Below are 18,642 nucleotides of genomic sequence, written 5' to 3' on the forward strand. Positions count from 1 at the left end.
TTTTTTAAGAAGAAATTGATGGCCCAATAAGTCTCTAATCATATTAATATACGATCTTATTATATTTTCAATCAAGCTGGAGCCGATCTCTTCTATCCATTTCTTGCCCCAAGTGACAAGCTGAAGGTACGTTATTAATTGTCTCTTTTCCAACTTGTGGGGGATATTGTTGTTACCCAATCTATCACGACAACCTAGCTAGCTTCAAATATTCCAGCTTCTCATCCAAGATTCCAAGCTCAAGAATCATGTCGCCGAATCATCATCGCCGGTCGGGTCGTGGAAACTGTTCAAATCTAGACTCCTAATGATCATCACCAAATGGGATATTGCATGAATTTGGTTCGCATTAATCAAAATCTTTTGTCTAGTGTTTATATTATATGTATGTTTTAAAATGATGCATAGCTTGATGTACTTTTGAGATTTAAACAAAGAAAATTACTAAACCCTTCAACAACTAGATGTTTGATGTTTTACATCCCAAACCATTAAAATAGATAAATTAATCATATTTGATAGTTTAATAATGTGAAATATTAAATGTGAAATGCATGTTACTCGGAAACAATAAGCTGATTATGTATAGAATAATTAGAAAAGTACTTTAAATTCAAAACAGCACAAACATGCATGCATCGACCCATGCACATCAATCAATTGTCGGCCGGACCACCACTTCATGTATTTTATTGAAATCAAAATTGCATCAGCTAGCGGATCTATCAACAGTAGCACGTCGTGTTGCATGCAGCTGCTGCCACTAAAAACAATCACTATAAGAAAACTGCTTATTTGTGACTATTTAATTCCAGCGAAATGATTATTTACAACTAAAATTAATCTGTTTTGATCACAAATAACTTTTTCACCGCAATTAAATGACCACAAAAATCTATTTTTCTTATAGTGAACGTATAAGTTGTTGTAACAACTACTTTCCCATCAAAATCTCAAATGTCGTGACTGATCATGGAGGATCGATCCATGCAGTTTAAAACCCTATATATCCATAGATGTCCAACGAGAAAGAAAGAAAATAAATCAAAGCAAAGGAAAAAAAAAACCATGCGTAGAGTACTAATGTCTGTTCCAACGACTCAGACTCACTGCAGATTGCTGATAAAACCTGCACATATTCAGATGTGATATTAACCTCACTCCTAGATTCTGAAGATCGTGGGAATGACAGATTCTTTTCTTCACAGATGATGCTTCTCTCTTTCTCTCTCTATGTCTATGTCTATGTCTATGTCTTGGGCACAGCTTCCTATTATACTTTCACTTTTTTCCTTCCCTTCTGTGTTTTCTTTGACTGATAAATTTGACCAGTCAACTAATTTGACCGATGATCTCTATGGTATTATGTTCATAAAATTGGCCCCCCAGCAGTATTCATCTCTGGCCCACCACAATGTTTGCCCCCCCACCCCCAAAGTGCGCCTAGCTAGCTCTTATATAATCAAGTTTTGTTTAAACAGTAATTCGATATAAAAAAAACTATATTCCTTTGTTTGCTTTCGGAAGAAATTGGGAGCCTAAAGCAAAATTTCATGGGATCCAAAGTATATCAGATCAGTGGAATCAATCATTGTTTGCTTATATATATATATATATGTATATATATACTCGTATATAGTTCTCATATCTACATGATCATGATCAGGGTTTAGAATTTTTGTTGACAACTTCGACTTTCCCGCCAGCTACTCCAAGAATCTTGGCCCTTAACTCGTACTATATTTTCAGGAAAAAAAAAAAGTAAAGGTACTGCATATAATTTAGGTACGTACGTACGTACGTATTTCCCGTCTAGCTATGATCTCAATAATTTGATTGATTGACTGATCATGATCATATGTATGAGTGCATATATATATAAATTAATTACATGTTCTTATTTTATTTTATATACGGGAACAATTGAAGGCATGCAATGATGGGTTTCAATCTTTTATTTATTTATTCATGAATAAGCTATGAAGGTTACCTACTCATGTTCTGATTTTAATTAAAGTACTTGGATAGACTTCGAATGATGGAAGAGCTAGGAAAGCTGTTTCCAACTGCTATGTCCATGATAAGTAACAATGAATGATTAATGATCATGATATATAAATATATATATTTATATATATATATATATATAAAAGACAGCAAGTTGAAGATTATCTTTCATTTTCTATATGGAATTCATCCAATCAAACATGATGCAGATTGCATGCCTTAGTTTTGTTTGTACCGATTACAGAAAAAAGGCTACCCATATCGATCGTCCAAATCCAAAAGCACATTAATCAGTAGTAGTACTATTACTCGCCCTCATTAATTAATCTTTTTCTTGATCAAGATGTAAATAATGATCGATGTTGGCGAAGTCTCGGGATTGTAGTATTGTAATAGTGATTTGGAAATGATTTTGAGAAATGAAAATTGATGAAGATCATTTAAAGAGGTACGTACGTGTTTGTCATCTTTAAATGTATCTGCCTTTATTAACGTACGTTATAAAAAGATCAGTACTGAGAGAAAGAGAAAGTATTTTTCCCAGAAAAAGAGAAAGAAAAAGAAGGAAGCTGATCACTAATTGGCTAGCTATCTAGCTATATATATAGGATCAACTACTAAAATTCTTGCTGAAGAAAAAAAAAAATCTTTTGGGGATCGCATTTATTTGAATCCATGCACGTTTGATGTGCAATCATCCTTGATATATATATATATATATATATATATAGTTGCAAGCCATTATATTCATGTAGATTTGTAATTTGATTATGCTTGGTATTGTGGTCCATTAATGTGATGAACTGATGAGTAACTTAGACGATCGAAATTACATTAATCAATATCATTCGAAAATCCTTTTTCTTTTGTTGGGGGTGGCCCATGCATAAAACCAACATGTATTCAGAGTCATATATGTCTCCAGCTTTAAGCTAGCTCTTGGGTAACTCTCGTTTTCCAACATATATAACCCATATATATTCTATGAGATTGAACCTTTAGGCAGGCAACACATGGAGAACATGCCATAGAACAAGTAACAATAGTAGTACTGATCAGACGAGATTTCTTTAATTTGGTACAACATGATCATCATGAGATCGTACGTTTTAAAGACAGGATATACACCCACCATCGAGTAACATATATATCATGTCAAACCTTGCATGGTATATACTTTCAGTACTCCTTCCATGTCTTGGAATAGATGTTTTTAACTGGATTACAAGAAAATTACTTATTTATGATTAGTTATTTTCAGCGAAAATAATTATTCTTTGACAAAATGAGTCTATTTTGTCGAGTGGTTATCATGGTAATATTTCATCACAAATACTTCTTTTTTCTTATAGATACACGTACTGCTCATACTAATTACATATTCCAACCTATTTGAAGAAATTAATATACGTAAATATTATATATATATATATATAGTAAGATCTTACTAAAATCATTTTTTTTAAGTTGGATTTTTACTATTTTATTTATGATTAAGAATGTCAAAATCTAACATTTCTCTTTCATTATATATGAATCCAATTAATAATATGGGAACAAGCTAGGGTACCTAAACCATGGTCTATGAATATTATAGAATTTAGAAGGTGACCAAGACCATATATACACAGATGGAGTTCTCACAATTTTGGACCACTCCAAAGCAAAAAGAAAGCAAAGCAAAATTCGATGGTGGGCCATATCTATGGATGGAGCTAGCACATGATGATCAGTATCTGTATGTGTAACACATGAGATAAGATCATGTTGAATGAAGATTGAAGATTGAAGAATAAGAAGAAGAAGAAGAAGATCAAAGATCCTGCTGTCACTGCCACCAATGTCCCCTTTGTCTGTCACAGCCATCATTACACAAAGTCCACATCACCACAACCTTCACCAAACAACAACAGCAACGTATACTGCAAAGAACAACACCCTAGATAGATAGATAGATATATCGAGTCAATCAACATTTTTTTTAGAAGTTAGAATGTGGGGGCGCCCCCATACCCACAACAGTCCAAAACAAAAAACTAAAACCAGGATATAGGTTCGGACCAAATCACCTAGACATAGGCAAAATCTTTGTGTTTTAATATTTAATGTGGTTTTGGAACACGAGGTTTGTGTTGGTGGCTTTGTGGGGAGGGGGGAGAGAGAGGTGGGGTCGGGATGGTTTTGGCAAGGAATTGCAGTGGTGGTGGTGGTGGTGAGGGTGTGTGGGGACCTGATGCTGCTAAGGGACATCAGGGTGTGGAGTCCATAAAATAGTTGCATCCACGCGAGAAAGGGACCCACGAAGACAAAGACTGTGTGGGGTTTCTCTCTGGTCTCTCATATGAAACCGTTGCAGAACAGATCATTTGAGAAGAGAGAGAGAGAGGACTCGAATTTTCTTAAATGCTTTCTCTGCGTGCAAGGCTAAGCCAACCTCATCGATCATCCCGTACGGGAATCCCCATCATTACTCTCTCTCTCTCTCTCTCTCTAGCACTTTTTATCTCTCTAAAACTCTTCTCTCTCTCTCTCATGGGGATTGCTTTATATATCCAGAGAGAGGTGGCTCTATTTCCTCACTTTGCATGACTGCCTAATCCCTCGCTCATTCTCTCTTCTTTAAAGTACCCCTTTCTCAGGTCCCCTCTCTTTCTTTCTCTCTCTCAGACATCCACACAAACACAGACATACAAAGATTTCTTTTGAGTGGAGGAGTGGTGTTAAATTATTTGCATGGGATGGATCCTTCAAGTGAACAACACCAGGTAGGACGGGAAGCTTGTTTGTAATCATGAAACGGCTTGCTCTTTCTTTCTCTAGTTGTACTTTATTCTCTATCTCTTTCCCTTTTATGGCTCTCTTTTAATTTAGTAAGGGATTTGGTGTTCTGGGTCTTATTTGGAAAGATGTAATCTTTAGTTATGATGGAGTTGTAATAAGCTGCTTTGGTGTCACTAAAAGGTAATTGGAGAAGATAAATGTCATTGATTCTTAATCCTTGTTTTCTGTTCTTTCTGTTGGGGTTTTCCTGCAAAGGATACAGCTTGTGTTGTAGCTTGCTTAATTATATGGCCTTTCAATGGTTCGCCTCTGAGTTTCAAACAAATAAACTATTTGTTCACACCTGATTTGAACAAGAAAGAATTTTGGCTTTGATTTTGTTCTTTAATTTCTTTTTTCCTCAGAAGGCTGGAAATTTGGGTTGTTTTGGGTTTAGATTTGCAATGAAACTGTACATATATAATAATCAAGTTCTCTACCTTCTTGTAAATGATCTTTTTTGTCAGTGAGAATAAAGGAAACGATAACTTGAACCTTTTCAGTCTCTACCTCTTTGACCCAATTTTCATTTCACTTAATTTGCTTCGAAAATCGTTTTCTAGGCAGTTAAATGGAAATTCAATCAGATTTTTTCCTGGCAATTAAAGTGGTAAAGAAAATTTTGTTATTCACCAAGACTGCAGTAAGTATTAGGGTTGTAAATTGGATTCATAACCGATTTCCCACATGCAGATCCAGAGAAAATATGCAGAAAGTAAAGCAACCGTAAACTCTCCTTGATGACCTACCTAACTATACATTGAATATTGCATCATCATATTCTATGTATCAATGTGTGTATCACTGTCTGATGATTAGTACAAAAGAGTATTATAGCATCATGTCAGTACCCACGATGTATTTTTTATTTTTTTTGGTATGTGTACGGCCTAAAAGGAAACAACCCTAGACTTTATAAGCTTCAAGTTAATGATTCTTGTTAGAGATGTTTCTTAATTTATCTTATTTTTTGGTATAATTCAGGAAATGCCTGCCCATATGCTGGAAAACATGATGGTATGCTTAAAAGCACAGCCTGATCAGAGGAAACCAAGGCCTCAACCAGAGCAAGCTCTAAAATGTCCAAGATGTGACTCCACCAACACCAAGTTCTGTTACTACAACAACTACAGCCTCTCTCAGCCAAGATACTTCTGCAAGTCATGCAGAAGATACTGGACCAAAGGAGGAACATTGAGGAATGTCCCAGTTGGAGGAGGCTGCAGGAAGAACAAAAGATCATCATCTTCGTCATCAAAGCGGAGCCAAGATCAACCACTCACACCCAACACCAACCCACTGGGGAGCCTCCCATCCCTATCTTATGACTCTCCCAATGATCTCAGTCTTGCATTTGCTAGGCTCCAAAAACAGTCATGTGGGCATGAGTTGGGTTTCGATGACCATGAGTTCCAAATGGGAAATGCTGCCGCCACCCATTTTGATTTACTAGGAAACCCTGCAGGAATGAATGGCTCTGCAAACACGACTCCTCCTGGTTTTCTTGGTTCTCTTAGGAATGGCTTTCTTGATAGCCAGAATATTTTCCCTAATTTCTATTATGGGTATAATGATAATGTGAACATGGGAGAGGCTGACAATGGTACTGGTGGAGGTGTTGTTGGGGTTAGTGGAGAAATGGCTCTGCCATACGAAGAAATGAGCAATGCAGCAACAACAACGGCTGTGACGGTGACAACCATGAAGCAAGAATTTTGTAATGGCAGATCAGAAAATGATCAGAATCGGGTTTTGTGGGGCTTCCCTTGGCAGCTCAATGGGAATGGAAACATGGCTGATCTTGATTCCGGAAGAGAAAGCTGGAATAATGGAGCGGCTCCATCTTGGCATGGCCTCATTAACAGCCCTCTATTGTAGACACTGGAAGTTCGATCTTAAAAGTTTGCAAGCAGCCACAAACAAGGCATAGAATTTCCTCTCTTATTAGACTCAAATATTAGTTTTTTAGCCTTTTGGGTTTTGTTAAGAGAGATTTGATTCACCCTATCATGAACTGAATCATCTCTAGCTATTTTCGTCTCATGTATTTTTTGTTTTATTTTTTTTTTCTCGTATCCTTTTATTGGTTGATAAACTAATGAAATTTTAGATTTGTTTGCTAACCAAGCGAAGAATCTTGCGTAGGTTGATAGTTGATAAAATACCATTCTATATTAATGTAGAGAGAGAGAGAGAGAGAGTGATGTTTCATGGTTTCTGCAGTCTGAACTCTCTGAAGGATTTGAAAGGTACATGATAAGCAGGACTTTGGGCTTTAAATGAGTGGTTTTTTCAAGATATTCTGCCATGATTGCGTCTTATTTTCAAGTAGATTCTAAGAACATAACAATATAGAATATTAAAACGATATTGGGTTTCTCTCTTATGAGCATAAGAATTTCAGTGAAGCATGTGGCACCAAATTCGGGATGGATTTTCTTTCCTCCTGGCAGACAATATCCAACTTAGGATTTGCGCGTGAGAGAGTGTGGTCAGTAATCAGTTTGAAAAACATTATTGGGAATGCATATATAAATTAAGAGCAATGCTAGATACAGTCTCCATTTGGAGATTGCAATACAAGTCTAAGCAATTTTATCTTTAATTTTTTTAAAAATTATAATACTATCCCTCCTGAAATGATGATTTTTTTCATTTAATAAAGGGTCTGCACATGCAGTCCCCAAGTGGGGACTGCAAATAGAATTTCTCATAAATTAATATTTTATACACTGACAGTCGACACACACTGAAAATTATGGTCAATTCCTTTTATTTTATTTATATTTTTGGCAGACAAAGGTCAATTGCCAGTTAACATAATTTGAAATTTTCAAAGGCAGTAGCCATTCAATTCGTAGCTATGTATCGGCTTCTCGGCCAACTGCCCTAATCCAACTTGCTTTGTTAAATCTATTGTATTTGGCCAATTCAGGACATTATTTTATCTTTCTTCAGATGATCTCTTGGTTGAAAAATAATTTCGACAATGTTTTTGACATATTTAAAAGTAACGAGCAATCTTTTTGAAAAATTGATTTTATGAGATTAGTTAGGCTGATGAATTTATTCACTCTTAATTTACGTCTTATTAATATATATTTAAATAAAATGACAAAAATAACAAATCATATAAGACTTCTTTATAGAATTTATCTAAGTATCTCTTGAGTCACATCTAATAAATATTTAGTATATGTTTGGAAGACATTGTTCACATGACCAGAAAAAGTGGTTGCTTACTAATGAAAGGTGATGTCATTATCCATTTGGTTAAGAAGGTCCAAACGCATGTCCCAACTTGGGACATCAAGAGTATATACTATTGTTTGTCATCAATTTCTCCAGTTAAGATTTCTCAAGATTTTCTCCTGTTTTTTTTTTTAAATATTATAAAAAAAATGGGGAATGACAGAATTTTGTCAAATTTTTCGCTTAATTTCTTCCATTGCAATATTATAAACAATATGGTGTCTTCCACTTATTTACTAGTTTATTAATTTATTTATATATTTTTTAAATCTAGCTTATAGGGACATTTCACCAGTTTCCACATTAAGAAAATGTTAGCATTTTCATGGTCTCTTCACATTGAAGGTACATATATATATATATATATATATATTATCAGTATTGAAGTTTACAATTTATTTAAATAATTTGAACCACAAATGAAAGAAGATGCATTTCATGAATAAGATCTAAACTCACACAAAAATTCTATTATCAAGCTGGTCTGTAGAGTGCACTTAGTAAATTGCTTACATAATACAATTTGATTTAAAAGATAAATTTTAAAATTTGAATATTAGAAATCAAATCTTACCATTTAAGTGATGTGAATGATGTGCTCTACATAACGACTTGAGAGTAGAATAACTCCAAACTCACGACAGTACACAATTTCAAAGTAAATTAAGTAATCATAACCTATCACCAAATTAAGAAATTTGTGATGTTTTGTTGTATTATTATTACTATTTTGTGATGGATCATGAAGTACTTGAAATGGGTATTTATGGGAGATATAGAGACATGAAGACCATAATATTAAATTTATCTGTGTAAATTATAATTAAGTGTTGGGGTCAACAAATTATAAAAAATATAATTCCTAACAAATAAATGGCTGAGGTATGGGCCATGGCACATGCCATATATGAACCTCCTCATAAATGTATTTCCCACTTTCATGCTGGCAAGCTGAGTGGGAAGTGTTCTAGCTTCTTTGGACAGTAAATTAAAGTGAAAAAAACATTAATTTTAGTAGTACCTCGCACACTATACATCGTTGTTTGGGACCACGATGAGTGTCCGATGTGACCTTGTCAATTATCCAATGTACGAGACAATAATACTGCAGTACTTGTTCAAGAGATTAGTTGAGACAAATTAAATAGCCTTGAATATGTTTGTTTATTTTTTTAAATAAATAAATAAGGGTATTATGTACTCACCGGGTATTGGTGGTCTAAAATACATATCTCCCCTGTAATGTTGGTCTCTATATTTTTCTGAAACTCTTCACCATTCCTTTGAGGGAGCCCATATAGGCCAGCACACAATGAGTAGTACTACATCGATCTATAAAGAAATTATATAAAAATAATTTCACAAATTGACGTAATTTCATCTGATCTTTTAAATTTACTTTATAATAAAAGTAATTTTATAAAAGTAATATTGATGGTATAAAAGCAAATTCCAATTAAAAATGGAGATATATAACACTTTCATCCTTGAGAATGTGGAGTAGAAACTCTTACCATGGTTCTCTTACCAACTAAACCAGTTAAAAATCTTACCAATCTTATCATTAATATTTTGAATGCATATCAAGTATATATGTTTAGTTTATAGTATAATGACTCCAAAGCATAGAAAAAAGAGCTTCAAACAGAGAATTATATCGTGTGAAAACCAAGTCTATCATTAATTCCATCATTGTCCTGGAGCTTGATACCAATCTCATTCAGAATTTAAAAACAGGGCAACTCAATTTTTTGCATAAAGCATGAAATTTGCTACTACAGTATGTACGTGCTGGGTTAACATAACATGACCCTCAAAAGGCTGAGAAAATCACTGCCATTACACCTACAATCTTCGGGAGAGTGAGTGCAAGCATTTTACTTCAGAATAAAACAATTTGGTTGTACAGACCAACCAAAATCTGTCAAAAAGAAGAAACATGCAGTTAGGGAATAAAAAATAAATATGTACTAGGGAAATAACAGGAGTGCACCATGGTATTAACACAAACAACCTGTGTCATTGTCTTCCTATTTTTGTGGCTTCTTCCACAGCACTCCAATCTTCTTTAGCATGTTACCATTTTTCTTCTTCAGCATATCATCCTCGGTGTCTTCCGAGTAAGGCGAGCTAATCTTCCCTGCGACTGGATTATAGTTGCTGTGCAAGGACCCAGTTCTTTCCATGAGCTTCCCATTATTCCCAGCCGAAAGCATGGCTGCAGCTGCTTCTGCGGCCTTCCTCCACTGGTCAGACTGCACCTTCAGCTTTCTCAACTCTGCTTCCATTTCTGAATTTGCTGATTGTGCTGCCTCAAGCTGCTCAGCCACCCTCACTGCCCTCCTGTTGCTCTTATCTGCTTCCTCCATCACAATCCCAAGCTTCACAAGAGCCTCTCGCTGTGCAGTCTTCGCTGCCTCTACTTCTGCAGCCACCTCATCATTCACTTTAGCCCCGTTCATTTCCCTTTTCTTGACTTCCAATTTCAGAATTCCATTTTCCTCCATTATACCCTGTAATTCTGTCTCCTTATCCATCAAATTGGCCCTCAAGTCTGCAACATGTTCATTTAATTTCTTCAGCTCCTTTCCCAGTTCATATTCTTTCTGGTATGAGTGGTTCTTCCCAAGTTTTGAATTCAACCCCTCATTCTCCTCCAAAACACCCTGTAATTCAGTTTCCTTATCCATCAGATTTGCTTTCAACTCTTCAACATCTGCTTTTGTGTCTTTTAGCTCTGCCTCTAGTTCAGCCTCTCTCAGACTTGATCCAGATTTTATCTGCTCCATTAGTTCGTAAGCACTTCTTATCTGCACTGTGCTTCGAATTTGTTCTTCATGGTATTTGGTCTCAGCACTTTCAAGAGCAGATCTTAACCGTGCCACCTCAGACTTCAAAGAATGAAGTCCTGCTTTACTGTCTATTGATTCCTCGATCTCGTGGTTTCTTACGAGTTTCAGCTCAAGGTCCTCATCACCTGAAGGATTTTGATAAAGCTCACCACTAGCATTTTTTAGGTCTGCCTCAAGTTTTCTAACAAGTCCCTCTAGTAAGTTCACACGTGCCCTTGACTGGTCTAGCTCGGAGCCAATGGAATTGTAAGCTTCAATGGCTTTCATGCTATCCGACCTGAGCATCTCAACAGTGTTTTTAGCAGTTTCCAGTTGCAGCAGAGTTTCAGTAACCATTGCTTGGGCATGAGCTTCTGATTCTTTGCAATCCTGTAGCTGGTTTTTCATGCTCTCCATAAGACACAGAGTTTCTGCAAGGTTTCCTTTCAAGCTCTGCATCTCTGCATTTGCTAATTCTACCTGCTTGGTTTGTGTAGCCTCAGATTTAGTTACCATTTCAAGCTGGAACTTAAGCTGCTGAATCTCATTCATGGCAGAAGCCAAGGCAGCTGAATCAACTGAATTCTGCTTCTGGATAGCCTCGAGCTCATACTGCCTTGCTCGATCATGTTCTTGTGAGATCTCTTGGAGGTTAAACACACCAGCTTCCCCAGAATTGGACAGCTCCAGAAGCTGCTTCTGGGACTCTTCAAGCTTTAAGGACAAGGCCGATAGTTGCTTCTTGGACTCCTCAGCATCTTGCTGCGCTTGCTGCTTCCATGATTCCGACAAACTCAGCTGGTCTTTTGCCTTCTTCAGTTCCTCCCGAAGTTGAGAGACCTGGGATTCCAATTCTGATATTCTGCTTGGGCGCTTCTTCTGGAGCAAGAAAAATGCAGATTTAGAAATCCTCAAGTACTTCCGACCTCTAACTTTGTAGCAAACAGGCAGAAATTATCAATACAACATCCATGGTTCCATTTCTACGACAATAAAAAGTGATGCTAAATCAAGAGGGAAAAAAAATGCACAGGAGAAACAGTTATGCAGATGAAAACTTGATAAACAAATACCACTATTACACAAATAATGATGGACAGAAATACACCATGTAGTAATCACTTAAGATAAAGAAACAATGCAGTAATTCAGAAGGTTTTACGTGGTTTAGTAATGTGCCTATATCCATGTGCAACAAGAAAAAGCTACTTTAGAAAAAGGAATTACAATCTTTCTCAAGTTCAGAAACCAAGTTCCTAACTTCATTCTTCTAACACTAGTTGTTAGAGACATCAAGATATTTTCATCAAGAATTTGACATTGAAGTAATTGGTTGTGTATTCTAACGTCCAACCACATACTATCTTGGTGGGGGGAGAGAGAGAGAGAGAGAGAGAGAGAGACTCTCGTAATAATTGATTCCAAAATTATTGAAAACTTCTCTAAATTTTGTAACTACAGCAAGGTTGGCATAAATATTTTTTAAGAATACCTCAGACGCCGGGCTTCTTGGTGACCTGCGTTCAATAACTTTTGGGCTTCTATCTTTGGATGCTTTACTAGTTTGAGTTGAGGCAGATGCACTGTCAATCTCTAATGCAGCCGGCTTGAGTTGGCGCACAGCTCGAGGAGAAACTTTTTGAGGCACCTCTGAGGAGCCACTTCTAAAATCAAGGCAAGTGCATGGGAATCAGGTATGGGTTATAACTGGTATTAAAAAAATAAATAAATAAATAAGAAGAAGAAGAAGAAAAACCTACAGATTCAGCAGAGGAACTGATCATTTAAGTCCCCATTAAAAACTAATATTTAAATCATGACATAAAATGAATGACAGTCTGGTTAGGTTCAAAGAGATTATGCCACTTCATCAATGTATTTAGACCATACTCTAAGCCAGATAGGCAAAGTATAAACTAGGCAGCTGTGACATCCTTTTAATCTATGAATTAATTTTTTCTAGGGAATTATACAGAGATGTGAGAAATTCTTTGAACAAGATAAGAAAATGTTAATAACAAATATAGGTACTGATTAAAAAAAAAAAACAAACATTGGCACTGATTAGAAGTACAAACTAATTTTGGCATTAAATTTCAACCGTCATGAGATTTAGTTCTTAAAATTTGTTGATGGGACACAATATATATCATATGCTAAAACTTTATTATATTAGATTAAAAATTTGCTCTTTAAGAGGGAGAGAGAGAGAGATTCAAAGAGCGGGGAGCGGATCAATGCACATAGCAACTCTGTTAACTGTCAAGACATTCTTAAAACTTGATGAAGTTTATGGCTGATTTTAGGAAGTTCTGCCACCACTAGCACCTTCTAGAGGAATGCCTCAAAGCAAAATGTATCCAAGCCACTGCCATTTAGGCCTAGTTTGTTTTCACAAAACTTCTTAACTCATCTCATCTCATCTAATCATTACAATTTTTTTAAATTCTCACACACAATAAAATAAACAATTCAACTTTTTCAAATCCCAAAATAAAAATAATATTAAAAAAATATATTCTAACAATATTTTATTCAATCTTTAACTTTAATCTCAACTTATCTCATACAATCTCATCTGCGAAAACAAATTAGGCCTTAGATTACTAAAATTAAAATGATTACCAGTGCTTCACTGAATACAAATTGCATTTAGTGACATGTTTCTTCGTACATAAACCTAAAATGTTTTAGTTAGCTATCTGAACCGATGATTCAAAGTAACACCAACTGGAATGCAGTCAACCATGCCTCTAGTTTGCTTTAAACACCAGAGGTCCCCAATCTCACAAGGGGAATAGGTAATACGGCATTAGACAGAACAATAAGCAAGCAATCCATCATGGCTATGGAAATAATAACAAGGCTTATTTTCCCCAGCGCTAGGTGGAGTCCCCCTATGTTTCCGAGGAAAGAAAAGATGATCCCAAGAAAAGGTCATGCGTCTAGAAAGCACTAAAAGACCACGGATAGGGCAGTCGCAATAATTAAACTATACGCCATTCAAAGCAGCAAAGTTAGGTAATGCTTCTGCACCTCTGTAGTACTTCTTTAGTACAGTTTGTTCTAACAGACCAAAATAGCCCCAAATGGCAGAAAAAAGATCAAGCATAATATTTGAATTTAATTTGCATTAACCAGCCAACCTCCCCTACCAACAAAAAAGAAGAAAAAAAAAAAAAAAACCCTTTTATCCCACAAAGATCCATTCCAAGAAGCCTCCAAGAGAGAGAGCAAGAGAGAAAAGCATTTGAGGCTTACCTTGCTTTTGGGGTCTGCATGATTTAACAGCCTTCCCGGGAACAAGTTGCAAATGGGGTTGATGAATGAACTTAGCTACTTCAATGCTGCCTGACCCACAAGGCCTGGCACAGTTCAGAAAAAAAATCACATTTGAGACAAGAGAATCCAATGTGAAATGAAGAAGATGAAATTAATATGTTCATGATAGAGGGCATGTGCTCCTTATCATCCCATGGGAAGCCATAAAGGCAAAAGATATGCTTACCATAAATTTTCTTGTAAATAAATAAAAAATAAAAATCAAAGCAAAAAGAAAAAAGAAACCCCAAAGGGAGGGGAGCGGGTTAAGCCAAAGATCAATGAGTCAATTTCACCTCCAGCTCCACCCACTCTAACCGGTGTCCACTGTATAACATATTGAAAACCTATTACTCATTTATTCACGTCAAAGGGGCCCTACGGCTACAGAAACAGTGGACAAATTACAGAAATCACCCTTATCTCCACATGACAGACAAAAAATTCAAACGTTAAACTTAGTCCATAGTGAGGCATTTTTATAATTTCGAAAGCGGAAGCTGTCATCCCCTCCAGTTTCGCCGCGATGAAATGAGAACACTGTACAATTTGGGGTTTTGAATTTTTTTGGGCACAAGAAAGTTGTCCAAAACAGCTCTTACGCTCTGATTGTGTCCCGAAAACAACGTCAATGAATGATTTCTCGGAATCTTTTTCCTTTTATAAAATATAAATGAATTTTGAAGGAACCAGAAATAAAAATGAGGAAAAACCTTGGATTAACTTCTCAAGAACTTATCATCCATGTTGAAAATGGATGTTCAGCTTTTCAAGTTAAAATGAATATATTTACACGCACACATAAATATAAGTTTTCCCAGAAAATTTACCTGGAAACAGAGACAAACAGATCTAAGGTATAAGGAAGGAAATCAGAGAAAAACTCCGCAATGGCAAGCAATGCTCCACAAAATATTAACGAGAACAGAAGACGCCCTTTTGGGTCTTCAGATAAAAGAAAAAAGGAAAGTTGTAAAAAAAAAATTATATAATCAGCCTTCTCGAGATTCGATTTGCTTTTAAAGCCTGCAAAAGATCAAAAAGCCTGCTATCTTCAAGCTCCAAGAAAGAGTTACATTATATCAGTTTTGTACAGAATAACTTTTCTATACATCAAATTAGATTTTGTCCAAAAAGAACTTCAAAAGAAACATCATTACAGTCAGAGAGAGAAAACAAAAGGTTAAAAAGATCAAAACTTCACAATCCGTAAAAAATAGAAATTAGAAAAATAATAATAATAGAAAAAGCCTACGAACTCGTTTAATTGGTTGCCGAGAAAACTTCAGAAACTAGAGAACAAGGCGCAATGCACATGAAACCGTTGCTTTTGCTTTCGGTGGAGTCTGAGGAAATTAAAAACAGGAAAAGGGCCAAAAAATAGAACAGAGAGACGGTAAAGGAGCAGCATTTATGCATCTTGAGTTTACCTTGCGAATCTCGAATCTTTTGGATCAGAAGCTGGCGAATTTGCAAGAGATTTTCAGCTATTCACTGAGAAGACCAGAATCAGACATTGGTAGGGGGGAGTAAGAGCCAAGAGGTGCAGTGGCATCTGTTTCTTGGTGCTTAATCCTCTTTCTTCGTCTTTACTTAACTTGTTTGCAGTTTCCGAGGGGCTTTCTCTTTACTGTAGTTTTAGTTTGGGACAGTGGGGTCGGGAGTGAGAGAGACACTCAGTACAAAACATAGGCGTACACATTTGTCGTTAGTCGTTACAAATAAACTATAAATTTGCTTTAAGCAGAGCTTTACGTCCGGATTCTTTTTCTTATATTTTCTTTTTTTTTCCTTAGAAATATCTCTGTAGATAATTCTTGGCGCGGTTAATCATGAATATGCCCCAAAAATTTAGATTTAAAATAAAATAAATAAATTATATAATATTTATAAAATATTTATTTTTAATAAAAATATGATTTTATATTATGCAGCTCAGCCTCTTGGACTTCAAATAAAATTATTTTTAATAATAAAATAATTATATTTATATTTAATTATTTCTTAAATAGAGAATACTTTTTCATTTTTTAATATTTTAAATTAATTATTACTTAACCATTATAATCTTTTTTAACTTTTAAATAAAGCATAAAAAATAATACAAAATTTTCAAATTTCTAAATAAAAATTATATTAAAAAATTATATTCATACAATTTTTTAATTTTATAACATCTTTATTCATTTTTTTCCTATCATTTTCTAAAATCTAATAAAACATATTAACTTAAATCATTTCACTACTATTCATAAACTATTTTACTATTATTTATAAAATTTTCATTCCATATCATTACCCATATATGCCCTTATTGTAACATAACAAAATTAATATAAATTATAAGTGAGAACGTATAATGGGATCTGTTGGGTTTGTGAAACCTAGTTTATTCTTATTGTAGCCCGATTTGATAATCCAATCATACAAGGATTCATTATGATTTTTTGGTGGATTTTCAATGAGACTTGGGCCAATAGGCCTAAACCAAAGCTTGCTCGAAGTTTACGCAACAAATCGCTCGAACGAAACTCATGCAACGAATTAGCTCGACACTTGCTCGACATGTTGCTCAAGCGAACATAAGACAAAAAGTTCACATGAGACTTGCTCGACACCTTGTTCAAGCAAATAACACGATAATTGAAGATTTAGAGACTCTGCATTGTAACCCTATATATATGTTTGTTATGAACAATATGTCTATTTTCAGTATTGTAATTTTACCCTACCGTGTACTTTGACATTTTTTAAAATAATAAAATCCTCTGTAATTCTATAGACGTAAACACTTTGTTGAACTACATAAATCTTTTTATGCAGTGTGATTGATTTATTGTTTTACTCCACCTTCTTGCATTGTTTTTTTACAAAAGGATCATGTTCACTTCGGGTTGTTGTCTAAATTTAAAGGTTTTAAAAGTCATTTTAAGTAGATATTACCCATTATTGTTGCATGTATAGATGTTTCAGGCATCATTAAATGTCATAATGCCTATTTGATATGTTTATCTCTTTTCTATTTAAAATTCTCGAATTTAGACAATAACCTGAAGAATATTTTTCTTGTATATTGTATTCTCATCAAGTTTTAATTTACATTGAAATAAGAAGAATGGTAGGATGTGTTGGATTGATTCTCAGATATAGAAGAGCAATCAACAATACATTTAAATTGGTTAATTTGCCCAACATAAGAGTTTTGAATGAGTTAAGACTCTAGATAAAGACTCGAGGAATGAGATTAGATGAAAATTTTATGAATATTTTTTAACTTTTAGAAAAAGAGAGAAAAAATTGAAGAAAAAATAATATAGAATTAAAATATTGTTAGAATATAATTTTATAATATTATTTTTGTTTGAAAATTTAAAAAAATTGAATTGTTTTTTATTTTTGTTTAAAAATTGAAAAAGTTATAATGATTAGTTTGAAAAAATTTTAATAATTAGTTTAAAAATATTTATATTTAAATTATATTTAAAAAAGAGATGATATGAAAAGTTTAAGACGATATCTATTTCTAAACAAATCCTAAATATTGTTTGAGTGAGAAATGTAGGAGATATTGTGAGTCGGAAGTGAATGTACCATCAGAAACGTCAGAACATGCTGATCGGAGATTGTTGCTAAAGATCACCAAAATGTTACTGCAGTTGAGGTTGAAAGACCATCACGAGGGACGATACGTGGCAACCCCACGCTTAACGAATGGAATGGACGGTGGATCGACATACTGTGATGATGGATAAATCGCTACTAATACGAAAATTATTAATATATATATATATATATATATATATGTGTGTGTGTGTGTGTGTTAGGGAACGAGTCATGACACGTTAGTTTCGGAATATATTGATATAATGATTTAAATAAAAATAAATAAAAAAGTTAGTAGTTTATTTGTCTAGATAAAAAATATAATATTAAAGAAAGATAAAAAAATCCAGATTAAAAAAAAATTAAAAATTCAGTTAAATATGAGTATTGATTTGCATATATATATATATATAATATAGATATATTTTATATATTCATATATAATATTAATTATTAATTTGGTCTTAAGGATTTTTTGGTAAAAAATGATATTTTATTAAATTCTATAAATGAGCTACACGTCAAATGATAAAAGGTTTTAAGAGTCTTTTGGTAAAACAAGACTTAACAGAAAATAAAATAAAAAATTAACGGAAAAATAATAAAAATTACTATTCACAGTTAAATAACCACTTATCATAATAGAGTAGATATAAAAAAGAGAGAAATAAAGATAATTCGATGGTGGTACGAATGATAAATATAAAAACTAACATATTGCATAATCAAGGGAATAGAAATGATATTTATAATTTTATAGTATGTAAATTCATTTTGATAAAAGTTGATAAATTTAGAATTCACATAA

The 18,642-nt window shown here is 34.3% G+C and overlaps 2 protein-coding genes across 8 annotated transcripts; one reads left to right on the forward strand and one right to left on the reverse strand.

Annotated features, from left to right (window-relative positions):
* Nucleotides 1-4,376: 4,376 nt before the first annotated feature.
* LOC108989662 (dof zinc finger protein DOF2.1-like) lies at nucleotides 4,377-6,950 on the forward strand. 2 transcript variants are annotated; one of them, XM_018963356.2, is made up of 2 exons: nucleotides 4,377-4,772; nucleotides 5,812-6,950. In XM_018963356.2, the coding sequence occupies exons 1-2, from the start codon at nucleotides 4,746-4,748 to the stop codon at nucleotides 6,703-6,705; spliced, it is 921 nt and encodes a 306-aa protein (XP_018818901.1). In that variant the 5' UTR covers nucleotides 4,377-4,745; the 3' UTR covers nucleotides 6,706-6,950. The 2 variants fall into 2 exon arrangements, with proteins under 2 accessions (XP_018818901.1, XP_018818904.1); XM_018963359.2 differs by lacking the exon at nucleotides 4,377-4,772 and adding an exon at nucleotides 4,794-4,968.
* Nucleotides 6,951-9,739: 2,789 nt separating this feature from the next.
* On the reverse strand, nucleotides 9,740-15,855 carry LOC108989659 (interactor of constitutive active ROPs 3). 6 transcript variants are annotated; one of them, XM_018963346.2, is made up of 5 exons: nucleotides 15,662-15,855; nucleotides 14,172-14,275; nucleotides 12,403-12,574; nucleotides 10,094-11,789; nucleotides 9,740-10,000 (listed from the first exon to the last, which is right to left on the reverse strand). In XM_018963346.2, the coding sequence occupies exons 2-4, from the start codon at nucleotides 14,189-14,191 to the stop codon at nucleotides 10,110-10,112; spliced, it is 1,872 nt and encodes a 623-aa protein (XP_018818891.1). In that variant the 5' UTR covers nucleotides 14,192-14,275; nucleotides 15,662-15,855; the 3' UTR covers nucleotides 9,740-10,000; nucleotides 10,094-10,109. The 6 variants fall into 6 exon arrangements, with proteins under 6 accessions (XP_018818891.1, XP_018818890.1, XP_035541306.1 ...); XM_018963345.2 differs by having other exon boundaries at nucleotides 10,091-11,789; XM_035685413.1 differs by lacking the exon at nucleotides 15,662-15,855 and adding an exon at nucleotides 15,062-15,301.
* Nucleotides 15,856-18,642: the final 2,787 nt, after the last annotated feature.

Source organism: Juglans regia, chromosome 14, assembly GCF_001411555.2.
Source record: "Juglans regia cultivar Chandler chromosome 14, Walnut 2.0, whole genome shotgun sequence".
Lineage (NCBI taxonomy): Eukaryota > Viridiplantae > Streptophyta > Magnoliopsida > Fagales > Juglandaceae > Juglans > Juglans regia.

Coding starts and splice junctions, on each gene's coding strand:
- LOC108989662 (XM_018963356.2), top strand. CDS start 4,746: ATGGATCCTTCAAGTGAACAACACCAG. Junction 4,773..5,811: donor CTTCAAGTGAACAACACCAG/GTAGGACGGGAA, acceptor GGTATAATTCAG/GAAATGCCTGCCCATATGCT.
- LOC108989659 (XM_018963346.2), bottom strand. CDS start 14,191: ATGCAGACCCCAAAAGCAAG. Junction 12,575..14,171: donor ATGCAGACCCCAAAAGCAAG/GTAAGCCTCAAA, acceptor CCTTGATTTTAG/AAGTGGCTCCTCAGAGGTGC. Junction 11,790..12,402: donor CAAGAAGCCCGGCGTCTGAG/GTATTCTTAAAA, acceptor TTCTTGCTCCAG/AAGAAGCGCCCAAGCAGAAT.